This window comes from Jaculus jaculus, chromosome 7 (genome assembly GCF_020740685.1).
Source record: "Jaculus jaculus isolate mJacJac1 chromosome 7, mJacJac1.mat.Y.cur, whole genome shotgun sequence".
Taxonomy (NCBI): Eukaryota; Metazoa; Chordata; class Mammalia; order Rodentia; family Dipodidae; genus Jaculus; species Jaculus jaculus.
In genome coordinates, this window is record NC_059108.1 from 54130776 (window position 1) to 54158206 (window position 27431).

At 39.6% G+C, this 27431-nt stretch overlaps 1 protein-coding gene across 6 annotated transcripts in view; it reads right to left on the reverse strand.

Moving 5' to 3' along the window:
• The window catches only part of Klhl32 (kelch like family member 32), a 265516-nt gene that overhangs the window by 139746 nt on the left and 98339 nt on the right, over positions 1-27431 (reverse strand). For all 6 annotated transcript variants that reach the window (XM_045154373.1, XM_045154372.1, XM_045154374.1 and 3 more), the window contains one exon: positions 8758-8865. In XM_045154373.1, coding sequence (XP_045010308.1) covers positions 8758-8865 — 108 coding nt within the window. The remainder of the gene's footprint in view (positions 1-8757; positions 8866-27431) is intronic.

A 27431-nucleotide genomic window follows, 5' to 3' on the forward strand; every position in this document is an offset into this window, starting at 1 on the left:
CCTGGAATTCACTATGGAGTCTCAGGGTGGCCTCAAACTCACAGTAATCCTCCTACCTCTGCCTCCTGAGTGCTGGGATTAAAGGCATGTGCCACCACACCCGGCTTAGTCCACATGTTTTAAATACCCATCAATAAGCTGGTAACGTTTTATGAAAAATAAAAGCATTAACCAAAACTCTCTACAAAATGCATACTCATCTCAGATGATTACAAGAGGCATGTAAATCAAGGGTTAACAATTTAAAAAAATGATTTTGGGGACAGCCACCCCTCAGAAAATCTAGTATTCAAGAAAAAAAACCACAATTATAGTGGTTCGTGCTTAGAAATATTTCCAGTGGGATGACCATTTAGCTTCTATGGCAAAGGAAAACACTCAGATATGCTCAATTAATTACAATGGAATGTAATGACATATGACGACATATAATGACAATGTCATACCATGGTATGACAATGTTAAATGTCATACCATGGTATGACAATGGAAGAAGCCAGGGGCCTTACTTTATGACTCCTGGCAAGACCTTTTCCCTCAAAGCAAGGCAAACTAAGTTCACAAAAAGGCTGCTTCTGCTTCACTCATTTCCCACTGTAGGTCTGATTCAGCTGCCCAGTACCTGTCTATGTTGATCTGATACCCTCTACCAGTTTGTATTACACTGTTCATTCACCACTTCTTCCTCAGACCCTTTGTCCAGGTTTAGCTGAAAAAAAAATCTAATCTTAAAAAAAAAAAAAAGAATGTATGACAATGGACTTTCTGTTGTGAGTTGCAGGATACCAGATATTTCAACTTTGGATGATGTCAGTAAGAGGAACAATGATTTGCCTGTTGCCCCACTATTGACAAAAAAGCCATTGAGGAGAGCAAAATAGAACTACTGATCTATCTCCTTGGGGCAGAGGGGTGGGGCCATGAGGATCATGAAATTGTTGGAACCAGTATGGAGGAAAGAAGGGCACAAATCTAGCTTATGCCAATGGATCTTTCAGTAATGAAGACAAGGCTACAAACACAGCAGGACCACATTCACTGTAGTCATCTTATATTGCATATGCCAGAAGCTTCTCACATTGGTAGCAGCATGTATGTTTTGCATATATGAGGTCAAGAACCTACAATGAGTTTTCAACACAAACCTGAGACTGAAGATAATAGCCACGGCACAAGTTCAATCACAGTCTCTCCATTGGATGACTGAATTTAATAATGCCCCAGTGCTCATGCCTGAAAAGTGACTACTTCTCAAATACATTTTATGTTTCACTGTTGGTGTCTCTTGAGACCTGCTCCATTCTCTTCCTTGCTTCCCCATAACAGGACAGGGTAGGAAAGGCCCAGAGCTCATTCTAGACCATACAAGCCCCCATCTGCAAGGGGAGTCTTCCTTCACCTCAGTCCACACTCTAACTACAATAGCCAAAGCTGGTCACTCTGCTGTGTTCTCTCCAGTCACTTTTGTGCCTATTCAGGAGGTCCCCTACCCTCCCCAGACAGTCTATCACTTTCAATATCTAAATCAAATTTAGTAGGAGTGGGGAAGCCTGTTTATCCTTAATGACTATCAGAAAATTTTTAAAATTACAAAATTGCAAATTATTAGAGAAAATATTGTTTTTTAAAACATTTAATATATCAGGGCTGGAGAGATGCCTTAGCAGTTAAGGAGCATGCCTACGAAGCCTAAAGATCCAGGTCTCAAGTAAGCCAGGTCTCAAGTAAGCCAGATACACATGGTGGCACATGTGTCTAGAGTTTGTTTGCAGTGGATGGTAGCCCTGGCTCACCCAATCTCTCCCCCCCTCCCCCCTGCTGTCTTTCTCTAATAAATAAATAAATATTTTTTTTTAAATCAACATACCAGTTTTATTAGTGAGGTAGAAAGCTGACCTCCAATGTATGGTCACAATGACAGGTCCTCACCCACAGACATGTTAGAAAATATTTTTCATTTTTAGTTACTTATTTGAGAGACACAGAAAGAATGGGCACACCAGGACCTCCAGCCATTGCAAACGAACTCCAGATGCATTTGCGATCTTGTGCCTCTGGTTTAGTGAACCATAGAGAATCAAACCTGGGTACTTTGGCTTTGCAGGGAAGTATCTCAACCACTAAGCCATCTCTCTAGCCTCCAGAGACTTTTGTTATTAGTTATGTATATAGTGTGCATACAACCATCAATAGCCTTCTCCCTGTCATCCCCCCTTCAGATTGTGGGATTTGCATTGAGGGGGTGGCCTTCAGTTATGGGGGAGAGATAATGTCTCAGTACATAATGACCCAACTTATGGCTCTAACAATCTTTCTGCCCCCTCTTCTGTGAATTTCCCTGAGCCATGTTGGGTTCATTTTAGGTCTATTTCATGACAGGAGGTCTTGGGAGTCTCTGTGACCAGACACATTTTGAACACTGATCTGGTGACTATTTGGCCTTGCAATTGGCCACTAGTTGTCATGGATCCTGCTCCATTGGATGGGGCTCCTCCACATGACTTCACTTCCCCAATACAACTCCTCTCCATGAGGAGCAGGCTGGCCACAAGCCCAGAAATGTTGCTAGGTGCTCAGCTGGAGAAGCAAGCTGCTGGAGGTCAATTTCTAAAATTTCTCACTTATTTTTTGCATAGCTCTTCATCCTGTCCTTACCAATTTTGAGCAGCAAACCATATCAAAGTCTGCTGTTTCACATGACATCTTGGGAAGCATCCAGAGACCACAGACAGATTTGGACTCATAAGTGGGTCAACAAGTTCTATGAAACTATTACTATGAATTGTGATGACATTCCAAAGTCAGAAAACAGACCAGACTGCTTGTTTGCATCAATAATGCACTAATAAATGAGAAAATCTCCCAAAACAAGTAACAGACTTTCAAAGGATTCAAGAAAGAAAAAGAAAATCATGAAAGAATCCAAGCTTCCTTTTATTTCACTCATCTCAAACTCTTTAATACTCTAACATGAAAAAATATAGTTATAGGGCTAGAGAGATGGCTTAGCGGTTAAGCGCTTGCCTGTGAAACCTAAGGACCCCAGTTCGAGGCTCGGTTCCCCAGGTCCCACGTTAGCCAGATGCACAAGGGGGCGCACGCATCTGGAGTTCGTTTGCAGAGGCTGGAAGCCCTGGCACGCCCATTCTTTCTCTCCCTCTATCTGTCTTTCTCACTGTGTCTGTCGCTCTCAAATAAATAAATAAAAAATGAACAAAAAATATTAAAAAAAAATAAAAAAATACATATAGTTATAGACTTTGGCATATCTCTGACAAAAAAAGAGAAACAATGATCATTTTTTCACAAAATTAAAACTATTATTTAGATTGTGAGTTTCAGGCTGTGTCCTCCAGAGCCTGGGTAGTTATGTGGCTTGGGGGTCTGTACTCACCAGACTTCTGCAGGGACTGCAGGTGAAAAAAGGATCCTGGGATTAAAATATTTAAACCACTGAATAATTTTAATACTTCTCCCAAGAGAAGTACTTCAGGAAAATGTCTCCCAGATATGTTCCACGTGCTACCATTTTAGTTCAACTACAGTATGTTCATAAGTAAAAAATTGGGACGTCTTCCATATAATGTGACACATTTACCCCTGAAGGAATGGCCCATGAGAAAGCAGTTCTAATTAAGATCACTGTCACTCTCCTCCCTGGTTTCATGCTCAGGTCCCCAGAAAAAAAATATTCTGTTATGAAGAATAAATACAGCTTCAATCAAAATGAAATGCTACAGTAGACATTTATAGTACAGGGAGATTATAGTTGTGTGTATGTGTGTGTTTCATGTGACTTTATGAGGAAGCAAAAATTTTAGTACATAACAACATAGAAATTAAGGAAGAATTTCATTTAATTTTCACTTCTTATTTGCATGAGTAGCTTTACATGATTACTATTATAACTATTATAGGTAAGTCTTTTTTTCCCCTTACAGAGTATCACAGTTGTTTAAATGTCTAAGATTTTAAAACGTTTTAAGTCCTGGCTGAGTGGGGAGGCAGCTACTACTATTGCCTGAGTAAGTGGTTATGATGGGCTCATCAAATTGTCCCCAAAATTTACATTATGTTTATGCCCATAGATTAGTGATGCTTTTACCATTTGCCAGAGAAGCTACTTTTTGCAAAAGATGGTGGATACTTGGGTGACTCAAAACCTACCAAATGACAGAGAATGACTGTTGAGTGCTCAGGGCTAAATGAGACATCTCTATTATGCCCTCCATGGCTCAAGGAACATTGCAGAAGAGGGGGTGGAAAGAATGTAAAAGCCAGAGGGTGGGAAGGAAAGCTCTGTGACACCATCCTCCAGACAAGAGGCCACTGCTGCTTTTATAACCTCAGAGCCACTGTCGGCAGTCATTACATCCAGAAGATCTAAACCACATTGAGCCCATCAAACATTTTGACATGGTGTAGGAGAAGAGGAGAAGAAAAGGTAATGGGAGGGGCTTATGATCAAATTACAGAATATTCATGTAAGAGAATTCTCAGTAACAGTAGCATACAAAGAATTGGCTGTATGGGCTAGAGAGATAGCTCAGTGGTTAAAGGTACCTGCTTGCAAACCCTGCTGCACAGGTTCGATTCTCCAGCACCCATGTAAAGTCAGGTGCACACAATTGCTCATGAATCTGGAGTTTGGTTACAGGGGAAGAAAGCTCTGGCATGCCCATACTCTTAACTTTCTTTGTCTCTGCCTATTTCTCTCTTTCTCTCTCTGTCTTAAATAAATAAAAATTGTAAAAAAAGAACTGTAAAGAAATGAAATTTGTTTGCAAATGGACAGAATTTGAAAAAAATATACTACAAAGTAACTCCAGTTCAGAAAGACAGAAATTGCATGGTATTACTCACATGTGGATCCTAACTTTCTTGTTTATAAATATGTCAATGAAAGAAAATGTGAACAGTAAGATTTATAGAATATTTCCTTATATTGGATGTTTCTAAAGCATTCTCTGGGGTCAGAAAAGGGTGTTAGGATGAGTGTCCCCCAAAAGATAGGTTCTTACATGACCTTGGGATCATGCCATTGGCTACAGTTCCTGGCTAATGAAGAGAAAAGCAAAGGGGTGATGATGCCCACGAAGGCTTCCTCTCTGGATGCCAAGATTGATCAAGTTAGCAGTATCTGGACACAGGAAACTTTAAAGGATTTAAAAAATGCCACTATCACTTGGTACATAGTTTCTCCTCTTACTGAGCTTCTGGAACTACATCAGGAAGAAGTAGGCAGTTCTGAAACCAAAAGGAAGCTTCCTACGTCAAAATCCTTGATGCATATGTGCAAGGTACTTATGACAGTACTGGGCATGTAGTCAATCCTTCTTGCTTCAGTGGTCAGACTGCTGACCAGTAAACTTACTGTAGTCTTCACTCTACTTACTTGAACAGTGATACTCAGATTCCCAAAGAGTTATTCTAAGGGTATCAGGGGTAAGTCCTACCTTATTAGCATGGACTTTCTCCTAAAAAAATTCTTAAGACTATTTGCTCTTTATTGTCTATATTTTTAAAGCATTACCTGATTGCTTCTGGATAACCAACCACATCTAGTTAGGAAGGAGATGCCAGATCTCCCCCCATTTCTCCCCATCATCTCCCTCACGTCTCTTCTACTTGCTGAAACATGAGTAAATGACCAGTCTGGAAAATGAGAAGAGGGAAGCCAGGAAACAGTTTTCTGAACTAACCAGTATCAGTAAGAGTTTCTTTGCTTACATTCATATTTTCCCCATCTAAGACAGATATGCCAATGACAGCTTACATCACACCACTTGCTTACAACCCAGCTGTCAGAACAGGACTGAACAGAGATAGCCTGCCACCCTGCACTCCATGACTGGTTCAGTTGTAATCACATCATCTGTATATGGCTGGGCAAGGACATGCTCAAGGCCTGCAATGCATCCTGATTATCAGCTCAGGCACTTCTGTGAGCAGGGTGTGCCCAGAGGAAGGACATGTTTCTACTGAGTGCAAAGACAGAGTGTGTGCTTGTGCAGCCATGATAAAGCACGTGCATGCACAACACAGGAAATATTGTCATTTGGGGAGATTTTGATTTTTCTTTAAAATTTCTTGGAGAACTCTGTGGGACAATGTTAGAAATGCTGTACTTTGGAGCTGTGTGTAGGAGGAACACACACATCGATGCACTCAGCAGTATTCATTCATCACTCCTACTCTGTACTTCCAACTTCTCTCTATGACAGCGATTTTCAGACATTTAACTACTTACATTTTATACTATGCTTACTACAACTGACTAAACATATAATTAACAGTCAGTGGGAATATCTATAAGTAGATAAATTCAATGTTATCCCTACATTGTAGCCAACCAATACATACGTCATGGATAGACTATCAACAAATGTCTGCAGTGATGTATAACAATGATGAAGCTGAAAAGTCATGTGTTCATTTGTATTTCTATATTTCCAAGCACACTACAACACATTGTTCTGCCATCCTCTGTACCTACATCAAGGGGAAAATAAACTTATAAAGTCATTTTGGTCATTAAGAAACTAAATTTCCCAGGGTTCTATGTTAGAAAGATGTTCTCCTCTTCCATCTTGCAGAAGAGTTATCAAGAGAGGGCCCAGCACAGGAACTCCAACCTCATGGGGTGCAGGCTAGAGAAGCAGAGCTCCCAGATGGAGAAAATCATCGAGACAGCCTCTAAGGTACCCAAGGACTTCTGTACCTCCTTTGGCAAGGTGGAACTAGCATGACTGACTTTGTCTTGTTGACATGGGACATTCAAAGCAAGACAACAGACTTAAAAACAGGAAGACAAGGTTTCAATAACTGGGTCACAATGCAAAAGAGAAAGATCTTCATCAGTTCACAGTACTTCCTTGCATGTGTGGTCTTCTAAGACAGATGCTTGGGGCTGTTTCAAAGCTAGGCTAAAGAGCGCTCAGAAGGCGACTGGCAGAAGACTCAGTGCACTCCATGGGAACCCCTCTGTGCACTGTCAGGACATAGCTGGAACAGCTGAGTTGAGGCTGTGTGCCTTGCCTGGATACCTCTCTGTGAATCTTGCCCAGAATGGGTCTGTAGTCTCCCACAAGAATAAATGTAAGTCCAGATTTGACCCTAGGCCTTGTTTTACCTTTCTTTTTTTCCCCTAAAAACATTATGCTTCTCCCTATATCTTTTCTTTCCCCTGGATTTCTTTTCCTCATCAAAGCATAATTTGAACATGTGAGACAGAAGACTTTGAGACATTGGGTTGGAGTTGTCCTCTCAAAGAAGTCTTCTTGCTTTTGAGATAGTCTGCTTCCTTTCTGCACCTTCAGTTGCCATTTCAGAGATCCACTGTACCACAGTCATAGGCACTTACTGAAGTCATTACTTTTAGATGTCCTTATAGAAAGCACGAAGAAATACAGACAATAGGGTAGTCACTGACACCTGAAAGTATGCTTTACACTGGTGGCACAGCAAGGTTTGTGCATTTGTGTTGACTAATAATTTAAGCCTGTGTTACAACCTGTCTTTAGCTGAAATCCTCCACTTGTTGATGCAGCTAAGTACAGAAACTACATGCTTGAATAATTTTATCAAAAAATAATAATGGAGGGCTGGCAGAAATTGCTTAGTGGTTAATGCACATGCCTGCAAAGCCTAAGGATCCTGTTCAATTCTCCAGGGCCCATGTACGCCAGATACACAAGGTGGTGCATGCATCTGGAGTTCGTTTGCAGTGGCTAGAGGCCCTGGTGAGCCCATTTTCACACTCTATCCTGCCCTTTCTCTGTCTCTAATAATAATAATGGAGTTTTATTCAGTCATAGAGAGGAATGTCATTTATAGGAAAGTGTACGGAAACAGAAATCACTATGCTGAATGAAATAAGCCAGACTTGGAAAGAAAAATAAATGTGTCTCATATACAGGATCTGAAAAAATTTATGTGTGTGTGTGTGTGTATGTGTGTGTGTTTCATAACAGTAAAAGGGGGACTATTTGGGAAGAGGAAGTAGATAAGGAGCCTGTAACCCCAGTGTTGAGAGGGGACAGGCAGAGAGGTTCACTGGACAGTCAGTGGAACTAAAAAATGGTGAGCTCCAGGTATAATATGAGACTCCATTTTAAGTAAATAAGACAGAAGAGTAATAGAGAAGGACTCTTTTTTTTTAAAATATTTTAATTTTTTTGTTTATTTTATTTATTTATTTGAGAGTTACAGACAGAAAGAGGCAGAGAGAGAGAGGGAATGAATGGGCACGCTAGGGCTTCCAGCCACTGCAAATGAACTCTAGACACATGTGCCCCCTTGTGCATCTGGCTAATGTGGGTCCTGGGGAATTGAGCCTCGAACCAGGGTCCTTAGGCTTCACAGGCAAGTGCTTAACTGCTACGCCATCTCTCCAGCCCGAGAAGGACTCTTGATCCTCTTTTGGCCACTGTAAGTGTGCACATGGGGCATGCATATCTGCACAAACACATGCATAGATCAACACATATATTCACACACACAAATACACACAATCATACATTCTATACACACACACTGAAAAATAGATGAAATAAAATAAAGCACTTAGAGAATGTAAATAAAAATCAAATGGCTCTACTCACCTTTGTATTACTTTAGTTTTAAAATTAGGGAGATATGAGACTTTTTCTAACATCAAAATGGGTATGCAGAAAAGCAACTAAATATCTGGGACAATCTTGTTTGGATAGTACAGTTCAAAAGCTGCATTTTCTCAGGTCACATTTAGCATCATACCTGTCCTGTGTATGCAAACTCCAGAGCCTGCTTTAAACCGAGGCTGGTCACACCACGTAAATTCACTTCATCAGCTCCGCTCTCCACCATACAAAGACTGAACATTGCCTGGGAGTGAGGAAGAAAAAAAGAAGAGACCAAATTATGGGATCTAAAAAACAACAGAACAGGACAATGTCCTAGAAAAACTAGGAAACCAAGGCTTATGGGATGTGGAAAGGATGAGAGCCAGATAATATCCTAAACTAGGAAATGAAGGCTTTCAAGCAAAGAGGTGATTTTGGTTACTGAAACACTTCCACAAAGCTTCATTCACACAGCAGTTTGGTACATGCATAGCTGATACAAAATCCAGTTTGACAGCTAAGTAGTATAACACACGTCACTATAGTCACACACAGATTCATGTGCAGGGACCTTGAAACTCATCTTCTCCATTCTGGGGTCTGACTCTACCATGTGAGGTGCAGCAGCTCTGAACATTCTAGTCAACCGGATGTAAAACATCACATTTTCATCTCCTGACTTCTTTGCCAAATAAGCAATTCATGAGTTTTTAGTTGTGTACAGTTCTGAGTAGCATGATGACATGTCATACTGCCCCACTCTGTCCCACCCAGGACTTTCCCTTTGTCTGCTGTGTTCATACTACATGCTCTACCCACCTGTTAGTCACTGAGAAGTCATTTTAGGAATCAGAGTGACTGACATGGCACACAATATTTGTATTCCGGTAACAACTGCACAGTTGCCTAATACTGGGTCAAACTGTCTGCATCTATCACTCTACTCCATCTCATCATATAGGCAGGCAGCTGTGTTGACTCACGTCACAAGGCAAGCAACTTAAGTACAACAAAGTATGCTTTACATTATTTTTATTATATTGTTATAACTTCTTTTTTATGATTAATCTCTTTCTATATCTAGTTTATATTTCATAATTTTAAAATATTTTTATTTATTTGTAAGCAGAAAGACATAGAGGAAAGAGACAAACAGAATGGATATGCCAGGACCTCTAGTTGCTGCAAATAAACTCTAGATGCATGCACCACTTTGTGAATCTGGCTTTACATGGGCACTGGGGAATTGAACCAAGTTGTTAGGTTTTACAGGCAAAATCCATGACTGCTTAGCCATCTCTCCAGCCCCATTTTCATTTTTTTTAAATCAGAAAAATATAAAATATATAGGGATAATAACTATGTATGATTTCAGGCATCCACTTCAGGATGATGGGATACACTCACACAGATAAGGGAGGACTAATTTATATACAATGAAATGAGATCAGCGTCCCGTGAAGAAATCAGCACACCTGTGCTCACAACACTATTCATAATAGCCAAGGTATGGAAACAGCCTAAATATTCATTAGGTAAGTGGATAAGCTAGATAAAGAGAATATGTACATATATACATGTTCAAACAGAGTAAATTTATTCAACCTTAGAGCACAAAGAAATCATGTCATCTGTAACACGGGTGAACCCAGAGGACCCTAGATTTAGTGGATTAACCTACAAAAAGACAGCACATGATCTCATGTGAATGTGGGATCTCAAATAATAAAACTTGAGTATAGAAGGCGGAATGGGATTTGACAAAGGCTAGAGGAGAAACTGGGGAGATACTAGTCAAAGTGCACAAAGTTTAAGTAAGATAAAAAAGTTCTGGAGATATAATGCATAGCAATATGATGACAGTTAACAATACTATATGGTATAACCAAAATTTTCCAGGAAGGTAAATTTTAGAAGTGTTCCTACAACAAAAAGAAAGGGTGAGAAGGAAAGAGGAAAAAAGATAAAGGGAGAGAGAAAAATTGCAACAGTATGAGGTGACAAACAGGTTAGTTAGCATGGTTGTAGTGCTTATTTCACAATGTGCATATATATATATATATATATATATATATATATATATCTGAGTTTATATATATATAAACTTCAAGTTGTGTGAGATCAAGCACGTTCAAAGTGGCATGGATATAGAAAAATTGTACATTTGAAATACATGTAATTTTGTCAATTATATTTCAATAAAACTAAAAAAAAGAGGAGTTGGAGAGATGGCTCAGTCAGTAAGTAATATACTTGCCTCACAAGCATGACAACCTGAATTTCTATACTTAGTACCCAAGTTCAGGCCAGGAATAGTTGTGCATATCTGTAATCCCAGTGCTGGACAGGCAAAGACAAGAAGATTTCTGGGGTTTGCTGGCCAGTTACTATAGCCTAGTCAATGAGCTCGGCTTCAGTGAGAGACCCTGTCTTGGAAAATAAGGTGGAGGGTGACTGAGGAAGAATCCCAACATGACCCTCTGGCCTCCACACATATGTGCATGCACACCTGAGTGCACACACATGTGAATACACACACACACACCAACCTGAGAAAGGAACCTAAGATTTGAAGTCACATTATTCTCAGTGAGGAGGGGCATAGTGATAAGATAAACTCACAACTACAGTTTTCATACTGGACCATGACTTTGGGCAATCACTAACACTCTGAGTTGCCTTTTTTTTTTTTTTAATCTGAAGAAGAAGGGTAAAGATTATACCCTCATTATGAAAAGGGATTATGTGTTAGGAGTACATAGAACATATTCAGGATAGCCTTCAATATGACAAGCTTATCTCAAAATTTGTATGTTGCAATAAGAATGAAATGTTGTGGAGTTTCTTTTGCATATTCCCTAGGGAAAAAAATATATCAAAAGAACATTGGAAACCAAGTACAACTACAGATAAAAACAGCTCACAGAAGTTAACTTTTCAGTTAAGTGGGTTTGTTCTATATATTTGTATATGGTTAGCTAAATTCCAAAATGAAATGGTGCAGATCACAATTTTTAAAATATTTTTGTTTTGTTTCATTTTTGAGGTAGGGTCTCACTCTAGCCCAGGCTGACCTGGAATTCACTATGCAGTCTCAGGGTGGCTGCAAACTCACAGTGTTCCTCCTACCTCTGCCTCCTGAGTGCTGGAATTAAAGGTATGCACCACCAAGCCTGGCTTTATTTCAATCTTTTTAAGTCTGAATTTATTTCTAAGCTTCTTATAAAAACATGGAAATTATAGCTGGCTTAATAGCCATTAAGACATATACCTGCGATATCTAAGTTACCCAGGTTCGATTCTCCAGGTCCCATGCCAGCCAGATACACATGGTGATGCATGCATCTGGAGTTCATATGCAGTGGCTACCGGCCCTGGCATGTTTATTCAAACTTTCTCTCTCTCCCCTCTCTGTCTCAAATGAAAGAATGAATGAATGAATGAATAATTCTGTTTTTAAAAAACTTGGAAATGAACCTGAAGAATATTGCAAATATTTTCTGTGGGTGGCAAGGATTTTAATATTAACTACACTAAATTCCTTTCCCAGATCTTCCAGTCTGTGAGTGCAACTGATGTGACTAGCTACTCTCCCTACCACAAACACAGGAGGGGCAGCTGCTCCCATTCCCTCCTCCCCTCTCACCCTAGCAGAGGCAGTACAGGGCAGAAATGGCTTCAACTACAGAAGAATTTTCTGAGATCACAAGTTAAAAAAAAAAAAAAGAACAGTCTTCCAAGGGAGGTTTAAAATCTGTTTTCTTCATGTATTTCAAAACAGTGTTATGTTCATATAGAAGAGATTTCTTTAATTATAGGGTTCTGAGCCACCAAACTGAAAACCTGGATAAGGGAGTTAGACACCGACACAATTCTTAAATATTGTACATCTACACTTGCACATGCTGTACAAGCAGACTGGTAATTGTGTTTTACAAATATAATTGAGTATTTTTTCTATAATTGTTATGAGAAATGGTTTCAGAGGCAGAGATTCTTAATTTTATCCTATTTACAATGTACCATTTGAATTATTACGATGAACAAACTTTACTTGTATACTACCAATAATAACCATTGTATATGTGTGTATTCATGAGTAAGCAGATGCATATGCATGATTGCATATGTGTGTGTGCATGTCAGGGGACAATCATGCATACCATTCCCCAGGAACTGTCCATCTTTACTCAGATGAGTCTGTCACTGGTCTAGAATGCTCCAAGAAGATGAAGCTGGTAGACCATTGGACCCCAGGGATCTGCCTGGCTCAGTCTCCCCAGCACTGGGACTATAAGTGGAATAAACAACTGCCTTTAAAACACTTTGTCTTATGTTTAATTCTCAGAACTATGCAATGAAACATGTCTGCTTCAAATTCTGGTTCTACAACCTATTGAACATGTGGCCAGTTGATCTTGAATGTGTGGTCTCTGGCTAATCTGTTGACTTTCCAAGCCTTGGTTGGGCTCCTTATTTGTAAAATAGGGATAATTCTGTTTTACAAGGGTATCTTAAAGTTTAGATAAAATAACGGTGTCAAGCATTAATTCTGGCACATAGTAAAATAATCAGGAGAAACTATCATAATCTAGACTGCTTGAACTGTTTTCCATGTTTCCCTTTCACTCAAACTCTCAAACTGAGGCGAGAGCTGAAAAATAGCCAGCTCCACCCAACCGCATCCAAATTCTACTCCTTTCAAATATTGTCCTGGTTAAAAAAAAGTCCACTTAAATTTCCTACTCTGACCACAGGACATCATGTTTGTCATATGCTCCTCTACCTATGGAAAGACCCCTTCATAACCATTACCACCACTTCTATAAACAGAGTCTCCACACATATTGTCTTAGAAACATAAGGCCAGGCACTGTGACAGATTCCTACAATGCCAGCACTGGTGAGACAGAGGCCCTCTTGGATCAGTCTAAGTTCAAGACCAGCCTAGTCTACATAGTGAGTTTCAAGACAGTCAAGGCTACATGATGAGACCTTGTTTGAAAAACCACCCTCAAGACACAAATAACAGATAGAAATTATGTTAATATTTATTTGAAAACTTTTTAAAATTATTCACCCATATACATGCAAACAAATAACTAAAATTTAAGAAAATAGTCAACTAAAAATAAAATCTCTAGTCTGAAGAGATGACTCAGCAGTTTAAGGCACTTGTTTGCAAAGCCTGATAGCCCAGGTTTGATCCCCCAGTACCCATGTAAGCCAGATGCACAAAACAGCACATGCATCTGGAGTTTGTGTGCAGTGGAAAGAGGTCCTGGCACACCCATCTGCCCTCCCTTTCTGTTTCTCTGTGTTTGCAAATAGATAAAATAAAGTACTTAAAATGTAACTATTAAATCAAGATCAATGCTTTACAATAATAAACTTACAACAAAACTTCTTTGGATAGCACCTGAGTGAGGAAGAACTTGGACACTGGCACAGTCAAGTCTCAGCTTCATAGACCATCTGAGGCTATGAAACTGTCTGGAGAGCAGCTAGAGCCCCCACTGAAGGACAGGGCCTCTTCTAGGAGCTGCAGATGTGAGGAGACCTATGGTGCTATATTTTAGGTTAGAATTTCTTAGAAAGGTAAATTGTGGGCTGCAAAGGTTAGGTTAATCTTTTCAACTTGATGGGATTTAGAACCAGAGCAGAAACTAACCTCTATGCTTGTCTGTGAGGGAGTTTCTAGACTAGGTTAACTATAGTAGGAAGACTCAGCCTAACTCTGGGCAGAACGAATCCATGGGCTGGAATCCTGAACTGTATAAAAGGAGAAAATGAATCAGTTCATGATTTCAGTTTTTTCTGCTTCCTGGCTGCAGGTAATCAGGCAGCAGTATGACTAGCTGCCTGGCACTCCTGCTGCCATGACCCCCCATTACGAGGAACTGCTCCATTTCAGACTAAGTTGAAATAACCTCTCCCTCTCTTAAGTTGCCTGTGTCAGGTATTTTATCATACAGTGATAAAAGCAACTACTACATAGGCTCTGGGAAGGGAGTTGCCATGTCCTCCTTACTTGCTGTGGCACCCCTAGACCCTAACATTGTATTCATGCAATAAATACAGGTAAGTTCATGCATAAGCCAAGATGTTTTACAAATTATGTCTTTTGTGCTAATGTATCATAAACAAAAGAATTTGTTTTATTATGGAAAAATATTTCTCCATGTCAGGTATGAGAACATATTATAGCTGCTAAAGAGAAGGAGCATCTACTTTCAACTAACCATGCAGACACAAAAATAGTTCAAAGCTAGCCACTAAGGTCAAAAGCACAACAGAACATATGGCAAAGTCCTGTATCAGCCACAACATCCTGCCAAAGCCTGGGAGAAGGCTCTTCTTAGGACTATGAGAGCACAGCACAGGCGCTAGCTTGGTTCACTCCATCTTGTCTCTGGAAGAGCTGTGGCCAGGCTGGGACTTACAGTCTTTACAGCTGCCCCTTAGCTGATATGTGCTGCCGCAACCACCAATCTAATTGAAAACCCATCTTGTGAGAATACGGTCTACTTTAAGTGCCTACCACATAGGGAGTTGGATATTTATGATATGGTATTCTTTATTTCCTATGGAAATGACATAAATTGAACCCTAAAATCCCAGTGCATAAATTAAGCTTGCTTGGGTCCTGCTAGTTGACATGCAGTCACAAAATGAGCTATTTCCTCACTGAAGTGGCACATTAGGCCACAGAACTGAAGAATGTTCACTGTAGCTTCTATGATAAGCCAGGTGGGAAATGACAGGCATGTTGAATCACTCACAGTTCCTGAAATTTAATCTTTTCACATGCAAGCTATAGCTTTGTCATTGACATAGTATATAGGCTAAATGTACTGTGAATTCCCAATTTATTAGGTGATCCAAACAATCCTGCAGATGAAAGAACTGAGTTGTTAGGAGCACATTTGTCCTTCTTCTTTTTTTTTTTTTTTTTTTTTTTTTTTTGTTTTGTTTTGTTTTGTTTTTCTTTTTGGCTTTTTGAGGTAGGATGACCAGGAATTCACCATGTAGTCTCAGGGTGGCATCCTCCTTACCTCTGCCTTCCAAGTTCTGGGATTAAAGGCATGAGCCACCATACCCAGCATCTTTATTATAAAAAACTGAATGGAGCCTGAGGAGATCATTTAGCATGTAAGAGTGTGAAGGCTGAAGAGAGCCTGATTTGCCCTGAATTCTACTTCCTTCAACCCATCTAAACAGGTAGATATGTATACTGCAAGCCTAATCCTTTGGATAGTGGACACCAAAGACTAGCTGGGGCTCACTGCTCAGCCAATCTGACTGAATCAGCAACACTGTGTGTTCAGTGAGAGATGAGCAACAGGTGAGGCCACTCAAGGTTCTCCTCTGGCCTTCAATATGTGCACACAGGGTAAGCATCTGTATACATGCATCTATGCACCATATCACACATACACCCACACCATACCATACAAACTACAGACGCACACAAAAGAAGGAAAATTTATGACGATGAAAGTCAACAGGCACATTTAGGGATGCCATTAAAAAGAGCATATTGGGGCTAGAGAGATGGTTCAGTGGTTAAGACACTTGCCTGCAGTGCCTAACGACCCAAGGTTGATTCCCCAATACCCACAGAAAGCCAGATGTACAACATGGTGCATGTATCTGGAGTTCTTTTGCAGTAGCAAGAAGCCCTAGTGCACCTATTCTCATTCATCTTCTCTCCCTCTTCCTTTTCTCTCTCTCCTTACAAATAAATAAATAAATAAGCATCTTGCACTAACTGCAGCAAATCTTGCATGGGCCTCTACATCTTCCAGGTGCCCTGTGTTATATAACTGGTTAGCAATATTTGCCACAGCCATGTGGCACTGAAGAGATTTGAACTGACTCCAGAGTCACCAAAAACTACATTTGTTTAGTGTTAGTGTTGATTGGCTCTAGCTCACATAAACAAGAAGCGTGAAGAGTAAATCTGGCTCTCTAATGAGACGGTTCCGTTAACTGCAGCACAGCCTTTCCTTCCCATTAGGCCAGAGAAGGGTGCTGATCATGGCTGTTCTGGATGAGTTGCTTCTTTTATCTCACAAATGTGAAAATAACCCAAGTCTGGGAGCTTAGTGTCCTAAAAATGTGGGGGTGTTTGGTGTGTGGGTGTTTTCTTTTCCTGATACATATTTAATACTGCTTTAGGTTTCTCTCCAGCACTGTAGTAATGATCTCAGAGGGTGTGAAAGTTTGTTATAAATGTAATTAGGCATTGTGGTATCAATAAAATGCTAGCTTCTCCTCCCCTAGCTGTGTTGATATTTATAGCACTTTAAGAAAACCTTCAGGGGCTGGAGAGATGGCTTAGCGGCTAAGCGCTTACCTGTGAAGCCTAATGACCCTGGTTCAAGCCTCAACTCCCCAGGACTCACATTAGCCAGATGCACAAGGGGGCACACGCATCTGGAATTCGTTTGCAGTGGCTGGAGACCCTGGCATGCCCATTCTCTCTCCTTATCTCTGCTTCTTTCTCTGTCTGTCACTCTCAAATAAATAAATAAAAATATTTAAAAAAAAAAAAAAACCTTCAGAATGTTGAATCAGAATCTCCATCTTGATAACTTGCTCCCATGTCCCCCGGAAAGTCAGTGGATTCACTGACTTTTCTGTTTGACATTACTTCAGATCAGGCACCAAGCTCTCAAGTCTCCTCTGGGGAGAACACCTACTGTGAATTCTGTGTTGAAAATGTTACCCTATAAGGCAATGCAAGAAATTCTGATGTCTGGGCACAAAGCCTGAGTCCAAATGTCAGCAAGTGAGGACTTATCGCCGGACGTGCTGGCACATGCCTTTCATCCCAACATTTGGGAGGCAGAGGTCAGAGAATCACTGTGAGTTCAAGGCCACCCTGAGACTACATAGTGAATTCCAGGTTGGAAAAAAAAAAAGAGGACTTATTCTCGGATTCAGAGGTTCTAGGGAAAATACTGTTGAGGAAATAAGTTATTCTTTTCCTTTCCTAAAATTAGAAGAGCCAGGTGTGGTGTTGCACTCCTTTAACCCCAGCACTTAGAAGGCAGAAGTAGGATGACTGCAGTGAGTGTGAGGCCAGACTGGGGCTACAGAGGGAACTATAGGTCAGCCTGGGCTAGAGTTAAGATTCTACCTCAATAAATAAATAAATAAACAAATAAATAAATAAAAATTAAGAAGAGCTGGGCATGTTGGCACATGTCTTTAATCCCAGCACTTGGGAGGCAGAGGTTGCTGGATCTCCATGATTTCAAGGCCATCCTAAGACTAATTCCAGGTTAACATGGGCTACAGCAAAACCCTACCTCAAAAAACCAAAATAAATAAATAAATAAAAAGGAGAAAGTCATAGAATCAAACCAGGATCCTTTGGCTTTGCAGGCAAACACTTTAACCGCTAAGCCATCCCTCCAGCCCCAAATGCCTTTTTAAAAGTGATTAAATGAAATCTTTTAGTTCCAAAATTATATATATAATTTTTAGAAATTTATGCATAAATATTTTATATTTGCATATATACATACATATATCACGCATCTTGAGCTTCCTTTTCAAGTTAAATAAGCTTTGCTAAATAATTAAAAAGAGTAACTTTTCCTAGGTACTGCTATTACCCATTTAAACGTGAGAACAATGGAATTTAGCAAGTGGCTCAGTGGAACACAGCTGGTGAGGGTGAGAACTTGAACCCACATACAGTACTCTGCAGAGCTCAGTCTGCTTCTGCCTCTGAAGAACACTTTGATAAACTTGGAAAGCAGTAAGCAAAAAGAGGCACATGACTGCTTAGATTTATAGATGCCCTCCTGTTTTTTTCTTCCAACTACAGTTGAATTTCAAAATATTTTTATTTATTTACAAGGAGAGAGAGAGATAAGTAAACCAGGATCTCTTGCTCTGCAACTGAACTCCCAACACATGTGCCACTCTGTGCATCTGGCTGTATGTGGGTTCTGGGGAAGCAAGCCTGGGCTGGAAGGCTCTGTAAGCAAGCACCTTTAACTGCTGAGCCACTCCACGACTGCCACAGTCAACCTTCAAAGGGTAATACTTATTGATTGCTTGGGTGCCACATTATTGTAACCTATTACTGAATCTCACATGGGATAAAGTTCCAAGGGCTGTTGCAATACAGAAGATATGCAATATATGTACTATGATCATGTGATCAGAATGATTTGGTAAGAAAAAACTTTCATTTACTTCACAGTCAAATTTCTCTAAATGAGAATAATATTAGTAATTCACTCTCTTGGGAATCCAGGCCAGCAAGCCCAGAATTCGACTAGCATCTCATGGGCTGATGAAAAGCAACTGATTCAACAAGCTGCTAGATCACCTTGCAGTGGGCAGTTCATTCAGTCATTTTTTCCCCCACAAAGAGGATAGACAGAATTGTGTTCTATCTACAGATTCCAATAATTATTCATCAGGTTCATATGATCAGCTGTCCGCCTCTCTTCTGTAAAACATCTGCCTTTACTCAATACTCATTTTTAAATGCTGAAAATTTCATCAGCTTTATCATTCTTCAAACATGTTCTTTCAGATGAAACATACATTAAATGCATTAATGAGATCAAACACAAAGGAGTGAAATTTTTTTCAAATAAAACAGTATGAAAGTTTTAATTTTGAAATCTTTTAAAAGATATGAAAGGAAAAGATGCAATAATCTTTCCATACAGCAAAGACATCTAAAGAGCTCAGCACAATGGTGGTATAGTGCACAAGATCCCACGTGTTACTTATCATGATTACTTTATCATTTCTCTAGCTTCATAGTACATCTATAATAATCAGTTCAAATAAAGGAATAAAATGCAATGAGGGCTCATGGTTGTCTGATGAGTGTGATGAATGCAGTGAACTATAAGCACAGTAATGAAAATAACAGTCATCTGGCTAAGAATTGTTAGTGATTTCTCTGACATTCAAATAAATCCTAACTGGATGGTGGTGATGTCTCACAGCTTTCTACTTAAAAAGGAAGCAATTTGACCACTATCACTATTAGCTGGTAACATCATCTTGAGTGGCAAAAGGAATTCTATTTTGAATGAATGTGCTCAGTTTTACAAGAGAATGATGAAGCTTTTGTTCTTAAAACACACATGTGCCACTTGGAGCTCAGAAAGTCCTGCCACTGCACATCTAATGCCAGCCTTCTCCCAGCTTGTCTACTGTATGCAGCAGCATCTATAGCAGCAGATGTGAAGCTGTTAGTTTTCATCCAGGCAATGGCTGCTTATTGAATGTCCACCAAGTGAGAGGCTTTGGAACAGACTGTCTATAAAAATGACAGCTCACTGCTTAATTTGATTCTGCTGCTTGTTGAGGAAATCATTAAGGCTGCTATTGTTTTTTTTTTTTTTTTCTGGCTACACAGAAAATGCAAGCCTTTAAGGTCTTTTCATGCTGTATGATTGTTCAAGTTGTAGAATGCAAGCTTCTATGCATAAAAACAGTCTATTATTACTTTGAACACATTCTAAACTCCAGCTATTTTTTGTCGGTTTTTGTAGCTGCTCAGAACTATAGGTTTTGTGAGGGATTTTTTTTGACCTTAAAACAAGCTAGTTCAAGTCCTCTCTTTACTATTTTTATTTATACAAATTATGCATATAGTTTCCTATAAAAACTGGGATTAGAGCTGGAGAGATTGCTCAGTGGTTAAGGTACTTGCCTGCAAAGCCTAACAATCTTGGCTTGATTCCCCAATACCAATGAAAACCAGATGTTTTCAGAGGCTGGAGGCCCTGGCATGCCCATTCTCTTTCTCTCTCTCTCTCTCTCTCTCTCGTCCTCCCTCCCTTCCTCCCTCCCTCTCTCTCTCCTCTCTCTGCTTGCAAATACATAAATAAAATATATAAAAAACAAAAAAACTGGGATTTCATAAAATGCAAACACTCATTTTTAAATTTTTTAATTTTTTTATTGGAGATAGAGCAAATGGGCACACCAGGGCTTCCAGCCACTGCAAATGAACTCCAAATGCATGTGCCACCTTGTGCATCTGGTTTATGTGGGTCCTGGGTAATTGAACTGAGGTCCTTTGGTTTTGCAGGCAAGTGATTTAACCACTAAGCCATCTCTCCAGTCCCCAAACTCTACTTTTTGAAGTGATATATATATTTGGTTTTTGGAGGTAGGGTCTCCCTCTAACCCAGCCAACCTGGAATTCACTATGTAGTTTCAGGGTGGCCTAGAACTCACAACAATCCTCCTACCTCTGCCTCCTGAGTGCTGGGATTAAAGGCAGGTGCACCATGCCTGACTTGAAGGGCAGTATTTTAACAAGGCCTAAGGTGAGTAGAACAAGTCATGCAGCTGTCTAGAAGATAAGCCCAGCAGGTCGCTTGCACTGGTTCTCAGGTGGCAGTGAGCCAGACAAGGATGCCAGCCTGCAAGACCAGGGCAGGCAAGAGTGGTGGAAGGGATCAGCTTCTACTCTGTATTAAGAGTAGACACCAGTGTAATGGGTGAGAAGAAGCAATATAATCTGAGTTGTATTTTCAGCTGGGGCTGCAATAATAAAATACCCTCCATGGGAATGAAGATTGAAGTAGGAAGAGAAAGCAGTAGGACATTCAAAATTCCACACAAAAGGTGATGGTAATGAGTTGAAGAGGTGGTGCAATTGGCAAAGTGCTTACCTTGAAACATGAGGACCTGAGTTCAAGCCCTAGAACCCACAGAAAAATGCAGAGTGTGGTGATAAATGCTAGTAATGCCAGAGTAGGGAAGACTCTCACAAAGGAGGGTCTCTGGGCTTGCTGAACTCGCAATCTGGCCTACTTGGTGAGCTCAAAGCCAATGACAGACTTCAACTAAAATATATATATATTAGACAGAATTCCTGAGGAATGACACACAAGGTGTCCTCTGACCTCATATGCATGAGCACACAAAGTATGCATGAAAACACACACACAGTATAGATGTATAGACAGAAGTGTAAGGACTGAGCCTGGCCCATACCAATTTTGAGAAGTTAAAGAATGAAGCAAAACTAGCAAAGAAGTTTTAGGAGGAACAGTAAAGAGAGGAAATCCTGGAGAACAAAGGGTCCCAAAAGCTGAGAAAAGAAAATAATTAAATAAATAGTAAGTGATTGAGAGGCTGAAAAATAAGGCCTAAGCACCAATTTGGGGATTTTGGTTATATTTTATTTTTAATTTTCATATCTATATTAATAAGTGAGGAACAGCTCTCATCTTGTTAGCTTTGGTATATCTTGGGTGTGTGGCTTTTCATCTTTTAGATTTTAGAGCAGATTTATAGTCTGCTTTTAAGTAAAGTGTTGGAAGTATTAGCAACTAAAAAAATCTGGACCTATTGCTTTTCTGAGGATGTTTGTGATTGGTGTGACTACCACTAACTGTCCTATTTTATGTTTTCTTTCGCTCAATTTTGGACACTTATATTTGCCTAGAAACTTGTTTACCAAGGCTTTGAAGTTTATAGTGATAATTTTTATAGTATTTCTAATAGTCTTTTTTTTTTTTTTTTTGGTTTTTTGAAATAGGGTCTCATTCTAGCCCAGGCTGAACTGAAATTCAGTATGTAGTTTCAGGTGGACTCGAACTCACGGCGATCCTCCTACCTCTGCCTCCCAAGTGCTGAGATTAAAGACATGCACCACCATGCCCAGCTTTCTTTACTTCATCTTTTAATGTCATCTTTTAAATTTCTTATATTCATTTTTATAATTTTTGAGTACTTGGGGCAAAGCTGATCTTAACAATTCAATTTTTATTTGATCAATAAATAGTTCATGATAAGCAGAACAAAATTTCTACTTTGAAAAAATCCTTGTTTCCTTCTAGCCCTTTTATGGTGCAATTCACTTTTGTATACTCCAGTCTTTTTTTCCACCAAAAGTCTATTATATTCTGGTTCAGTCAGCTTCCCCAAGGAGTGGAATGTTACCAGTACACCTTAATCTACATAGACAGCATACCAGCCATCTCCCAAATGAGCAGTCCCTATAGTAGCCAGAAATTCTGTATAAGAACCCTGGTCCAAAAACTTCCTATTGGAATTTGATTTGCCTTCTGTCTCTGAGCTCAAGTGAAATCTTTTATTTTTTTAAATCTGCATCTTAGGACTGGAGGGATTGCTTAGTGGTTAAGGCCTTTGCCTGCAAAGCCAAAGGACCCAAGTTTGATTCCCTAGGACCCACGTTAGTCAAACGCATGAGGGCGCACACACATCTGGAGTTCATTTGTAGTGGCTGGAGACCCTGGTGCGCCCTTTCCCTCCCTTCTTCCCTCCCTCTCTCCCCCCCTCTTTTCTCTGTCCCTCAAGTGCAATCTTTGAGACACATCAACTCGGCTCTGTTTGTTAGCACAAATCTCAAGCACACTGCATGGAATACCCATAGACATGTCCAGATTTCTCCTCTTTTGAAATTAACAGTTAACTGTCAGGATAATTTGCTCCCTAAATTCCAGCTATATGCATTTTCATTCCAGGAGTGGTTCCAGTGTTTACTCTGATACTGAACAGCAGAGGAGGACCTAGGTGAACATGGAGTTGAGATTTGGATTTTGGAGTCTAACAGATCATCCCTCATTTGTCATGTAATCTTGGGAAGAACTGGTGGAAAAAGCCTATAATCCCAGAACTCAGCACTTGGAAGGCTGAGGCAAAAGGAGCTGTGAGTGTGAGGCCAGCCTGGGATATACATCAAGTTTTAGACCCATCTGGGATAGTGTGAGCCACTATCTCAAAAAAAAAAAAAAAAAAAAAAAAATTAGTTATCTTGAAGGTACTAAGAACATAAATCTTGGTATTTTTATGACATTAATTAGACATGAAGATTATTTCTTCCATTAGATTAGCTGACAGAATAAAAATAAAAAGGTATTTTTCCCATCAAAAATACCCAAAAGTCCATATTAATAATGGATTAATTGTATACCATACCATTTTGTCTGAGAGAAAACTAGAATGGTTTCACTTATCAACATGTAATTCAAACTCTATTCAGCATAAACTCAAAGTATATACTTACTATTTACAGAGAGATATGGGGGAAATCAATGAAAGAAAAATTTTAAAAGGGAGTTATTAATGAGAAGATAGATGAGAAAGATAGATCCACAGAGCCTCAGAAACATGCAGGCATAAAACAGAGAAAAGCCATACAGGAGTCTGGATGGAGTGATGCCCTACTTCTTAGGGTATGTGCAGGCAAAGGATGGAAAAGGAGTATGAATTTTCATTACATTACACTCTATCCTGGATTCCTTGATAGGCTGAAATGGCTGTTCTGCAACCACAAGAAGGATGGCACACTTTCCTATCTACAATATCAGCTACTTCCTATTTCAAGCAGGAGCTCTGAGCTGAGTGTCTACACTATGAACTGCTCTGTTAGAGGTGGTGCCTATATCACAGAGACAGAGAGACAAAAGGGCTCTGTCTTGATGATGCTTACACAGAGATTTCAGCTTGTTGTCTACAAAGGGAGGGTACCCTCTCTAATGTAATTTTTCAATTTATTTGCAATGGCCCATCCTTTTCCGAACTTTTGGTTTCTGGTGCTGTCAAAAAAGCTATGAACTAAAATACATTTCTCAGTATAGTCTTAATTAGTGCTCAAAATTTATAATTTTTTATTTTTGTTATTTGAGAGTGACAGACAGAAAGAGGCAGAGAGTGAGAGAGACAGAATGGGTGCACCAGGGCCTCCAACTACTGCAAACGAACTCCAGATGCATGTGCCACCTTGCACATCTGGCTTACACGGGTCCTGGGGAATCAAGCCTCAAATCAGGGTTCTTAGGCTTCACAGGCAAGTGCTTACCCACGAAACCATCTCTCCAGCCCCAAAATTTATAATTTTTAATAGCATTCTGTTCTGCTCCATTAATAACACACTCCCAATATTTTTATTTAGTTGCTATCATATTTATTTTATTTTGTTATATTTATTTAGTGTGTGTGTGTGCCATGGTATACATACAAAAGCCAGAGGACAATCTTCAGGTTGGTCATCCACCTCATTTGAGGCAGGGTCTCTTAGTTCACTATTCCACCCTAGAAGTCTACCACAGCTTCTGACTTTTACATGGACTTGGGGCTTCAAACGTGGGTAACCAGAGTTGTGCAAGTGCTTTAACCACAAAGCCATTTCCTCATCCCACTCAAATATTTTTCATTGCACAAATGCCACCAATATATTTCTGTGGAGAGGCTCTAACATTTGTATATTTTAAAATTACACAACTATGAAATATGTGGACCTATTATGTACATTTTAAGTCCCAAAGCAGAAATAAAATTGTAAAAACATAAAGAAAGTAAAAAGAAACAATTTGCAAGAAACATCTTTCTCTGACCTCCCCAGGGCTCACCTGCAACAGGAATACACAAACTCCCACTTAAGACCACTGCAGTTATGGTAATTTTTCACCTTTAACCTTTATGACAATAAATTTATGGTTAGCCTCTTATCCTCTTTGTAAATATTGTTTGTGATATAATAGGAAATATTTTCAGTAAGTCATAGCAAGACTCAAAATTGATTCAATTCCTACCATATGCCATTTTCTTCCTTGTCTCAGTAGATGCCAAACATTTCAGCTATGGGACTGAAAAGTTAACAAAAATTATGACTTAAGGTATTTGTGGAACTTAGGTCAAAAAAACGGAGTAACGGGCAGGGCGTGGTGGCACACGCCTTTAATCCCAGCACTTGGGAGGTAGAGGTAGGAGGATTGCCATGAGTTCGAGGCCACCTTGAGATGACATAGTGAATTCCAGGTCAGCCTGAGCTAGAGTGAGACCCTACCTCAAAAAAGAAACAAACAATGACAATAACAACAACAACAAAAAGAAAAATGGAGTAATTTCTTACTAAAAACTGAGAGTGAATGTTATTTTATCTTTGCATGGAATGAACCAAAAGGCCTTAACTGACACTTTCTTTGTTAAAAATTAACTAAAGATTGTGTATATGCATGTTGGGAGGCAGGATTTCAGGGACTTTATTATTATTTTTGCATGTATGTGTGCTGGTATGCATGTGTGCATGTGTGCATGTGTGGGTGTGCATGTATGTGTATGCATATGGAGACCAGAGGTTAATCTTGTGGGGTCTTCCTCAGTCATTCTCTACTCTGCTCTTTGAGACAGGGTCTCTTGCTGAAGTTAGAGCTCACTGATTCAGCTGTATTTGCTCACCAGCAAGCACCCTAACCACTGTGCAATCTCTTGCTTGTTTGCAATACCTGATGGTGCAGGTTCAATCCCCAGTACCCATGTAAAGCCAGATGCACAAAGTGCTGCATGCATCTGGAGTTCACTTGCAGTAGCAAGAAGCTCTGGCTGCCCATTCTCTCTCTGTCTCTCTCTGCTTGCAAATAATTTTTTTTTTAAAGAGACAATATAATATAAAAGCATTTCTTCATTGCCCCCAAATCTCTTGCTGTCCATCTATTTATTCCTAACTTCCTTGAATTCATGACAACCACTGATGCTTTAACTATCCCCAAAGTTTCATTTTCCAGAATGTCATATAGATGGAATCATACAGAATACCATCTTTTTAGCCTGGCTTCTTTCATTTCATAATATAAATTCAAATGTCACCCATGTCTTTTCATGACTTCATAGCTTATTTACTTTTGTTTTTTTGTGTGCATGTATTCCATGTATGAATGTGTGGTGTGTGTGCATGCACTCATACACATGCACATGCTATAGTACATGTGTGAAGGCCAGAAGACAACCTTGGTCCTCCTCCTTCCACCCTGTTTGAGTCAGAGTCTTTCTTATTGTTTCATCCCTGCACTACAAATACCAGACAAGCTGGCCCCACCAGGCTGCCTTCCACCTGCATCTATCTTCTGAAACCATCTGCTTGAGTTTTTCTGCATCCTCCTGACCTGTGACAAGGTCAACCTCTTAAAACTCCTTGCCTGGCTATGGTTAAAATGTACATGTTGCTGGGGCTGGAGAGATGGCTCAGTGGCTAAAGGCGCTTGCTTTCAAAACTTGATGGCTTGGGTCTGATTCCCCTATGCCCAGGTAAAGCCAGATGCACAAATTGGTACATGTATTTGGAGTTTGTTTACAGTGGCTGGAGCCCTGCTGTGCCCTTATTCATAATCTCTCTCTCTCTCTCTCTCTCCTTGCAAATAAATAATAAAATATATTTATTTATATTTTATTTTTTATTTTGATTTTTCTAATGTACATGTTGATTATGGCCATCCACTTTTGGCTTTCCTTCTTTGTCCCTTCCACCATCCTCATGCCATTTCTCTCTTTCTGCTTGCTGACTAAAAGCATCATCTAGGCTCTGATCACATAGTTTAAAATTCTTTCCTTCACATCCTTTTCTGATATACAATCTCCAAAGAAGTTGCGCTGGTGAGTGTCTATGGAAATGAGATGAGAAATTATTTGCACAACTTTGCACTAGTGTCTACCATGAAGTTTACTTGCCCTACCACATTAAATTTAGGAAGTATATAAAGAAAAGCAGCAATTTCTACTATATGGAAAATAAAATACTCATTACATTTTAAGAAATTTAAAATGTAAGCATTTGAAGGAATATATGAAATAAAAATATTGGAGGTAAATTATTTCACACTCTTACTGAAAGAAATGATTTTGTCATCAAGAAGAGAATAGATAGCCTTAATATCTGAACTTTTACCTTTGCCTGTTGTCAGAAATTTGTTCATTTCAAACTTCTATCAAATGTGGTGAAAACATGACTGCAAAGAAATTGTTCTCTGATGTTTCTTCTACCAAAACTCACATGAAAAAGGAAGCTACTTTTTTTTTTTTTTTTTT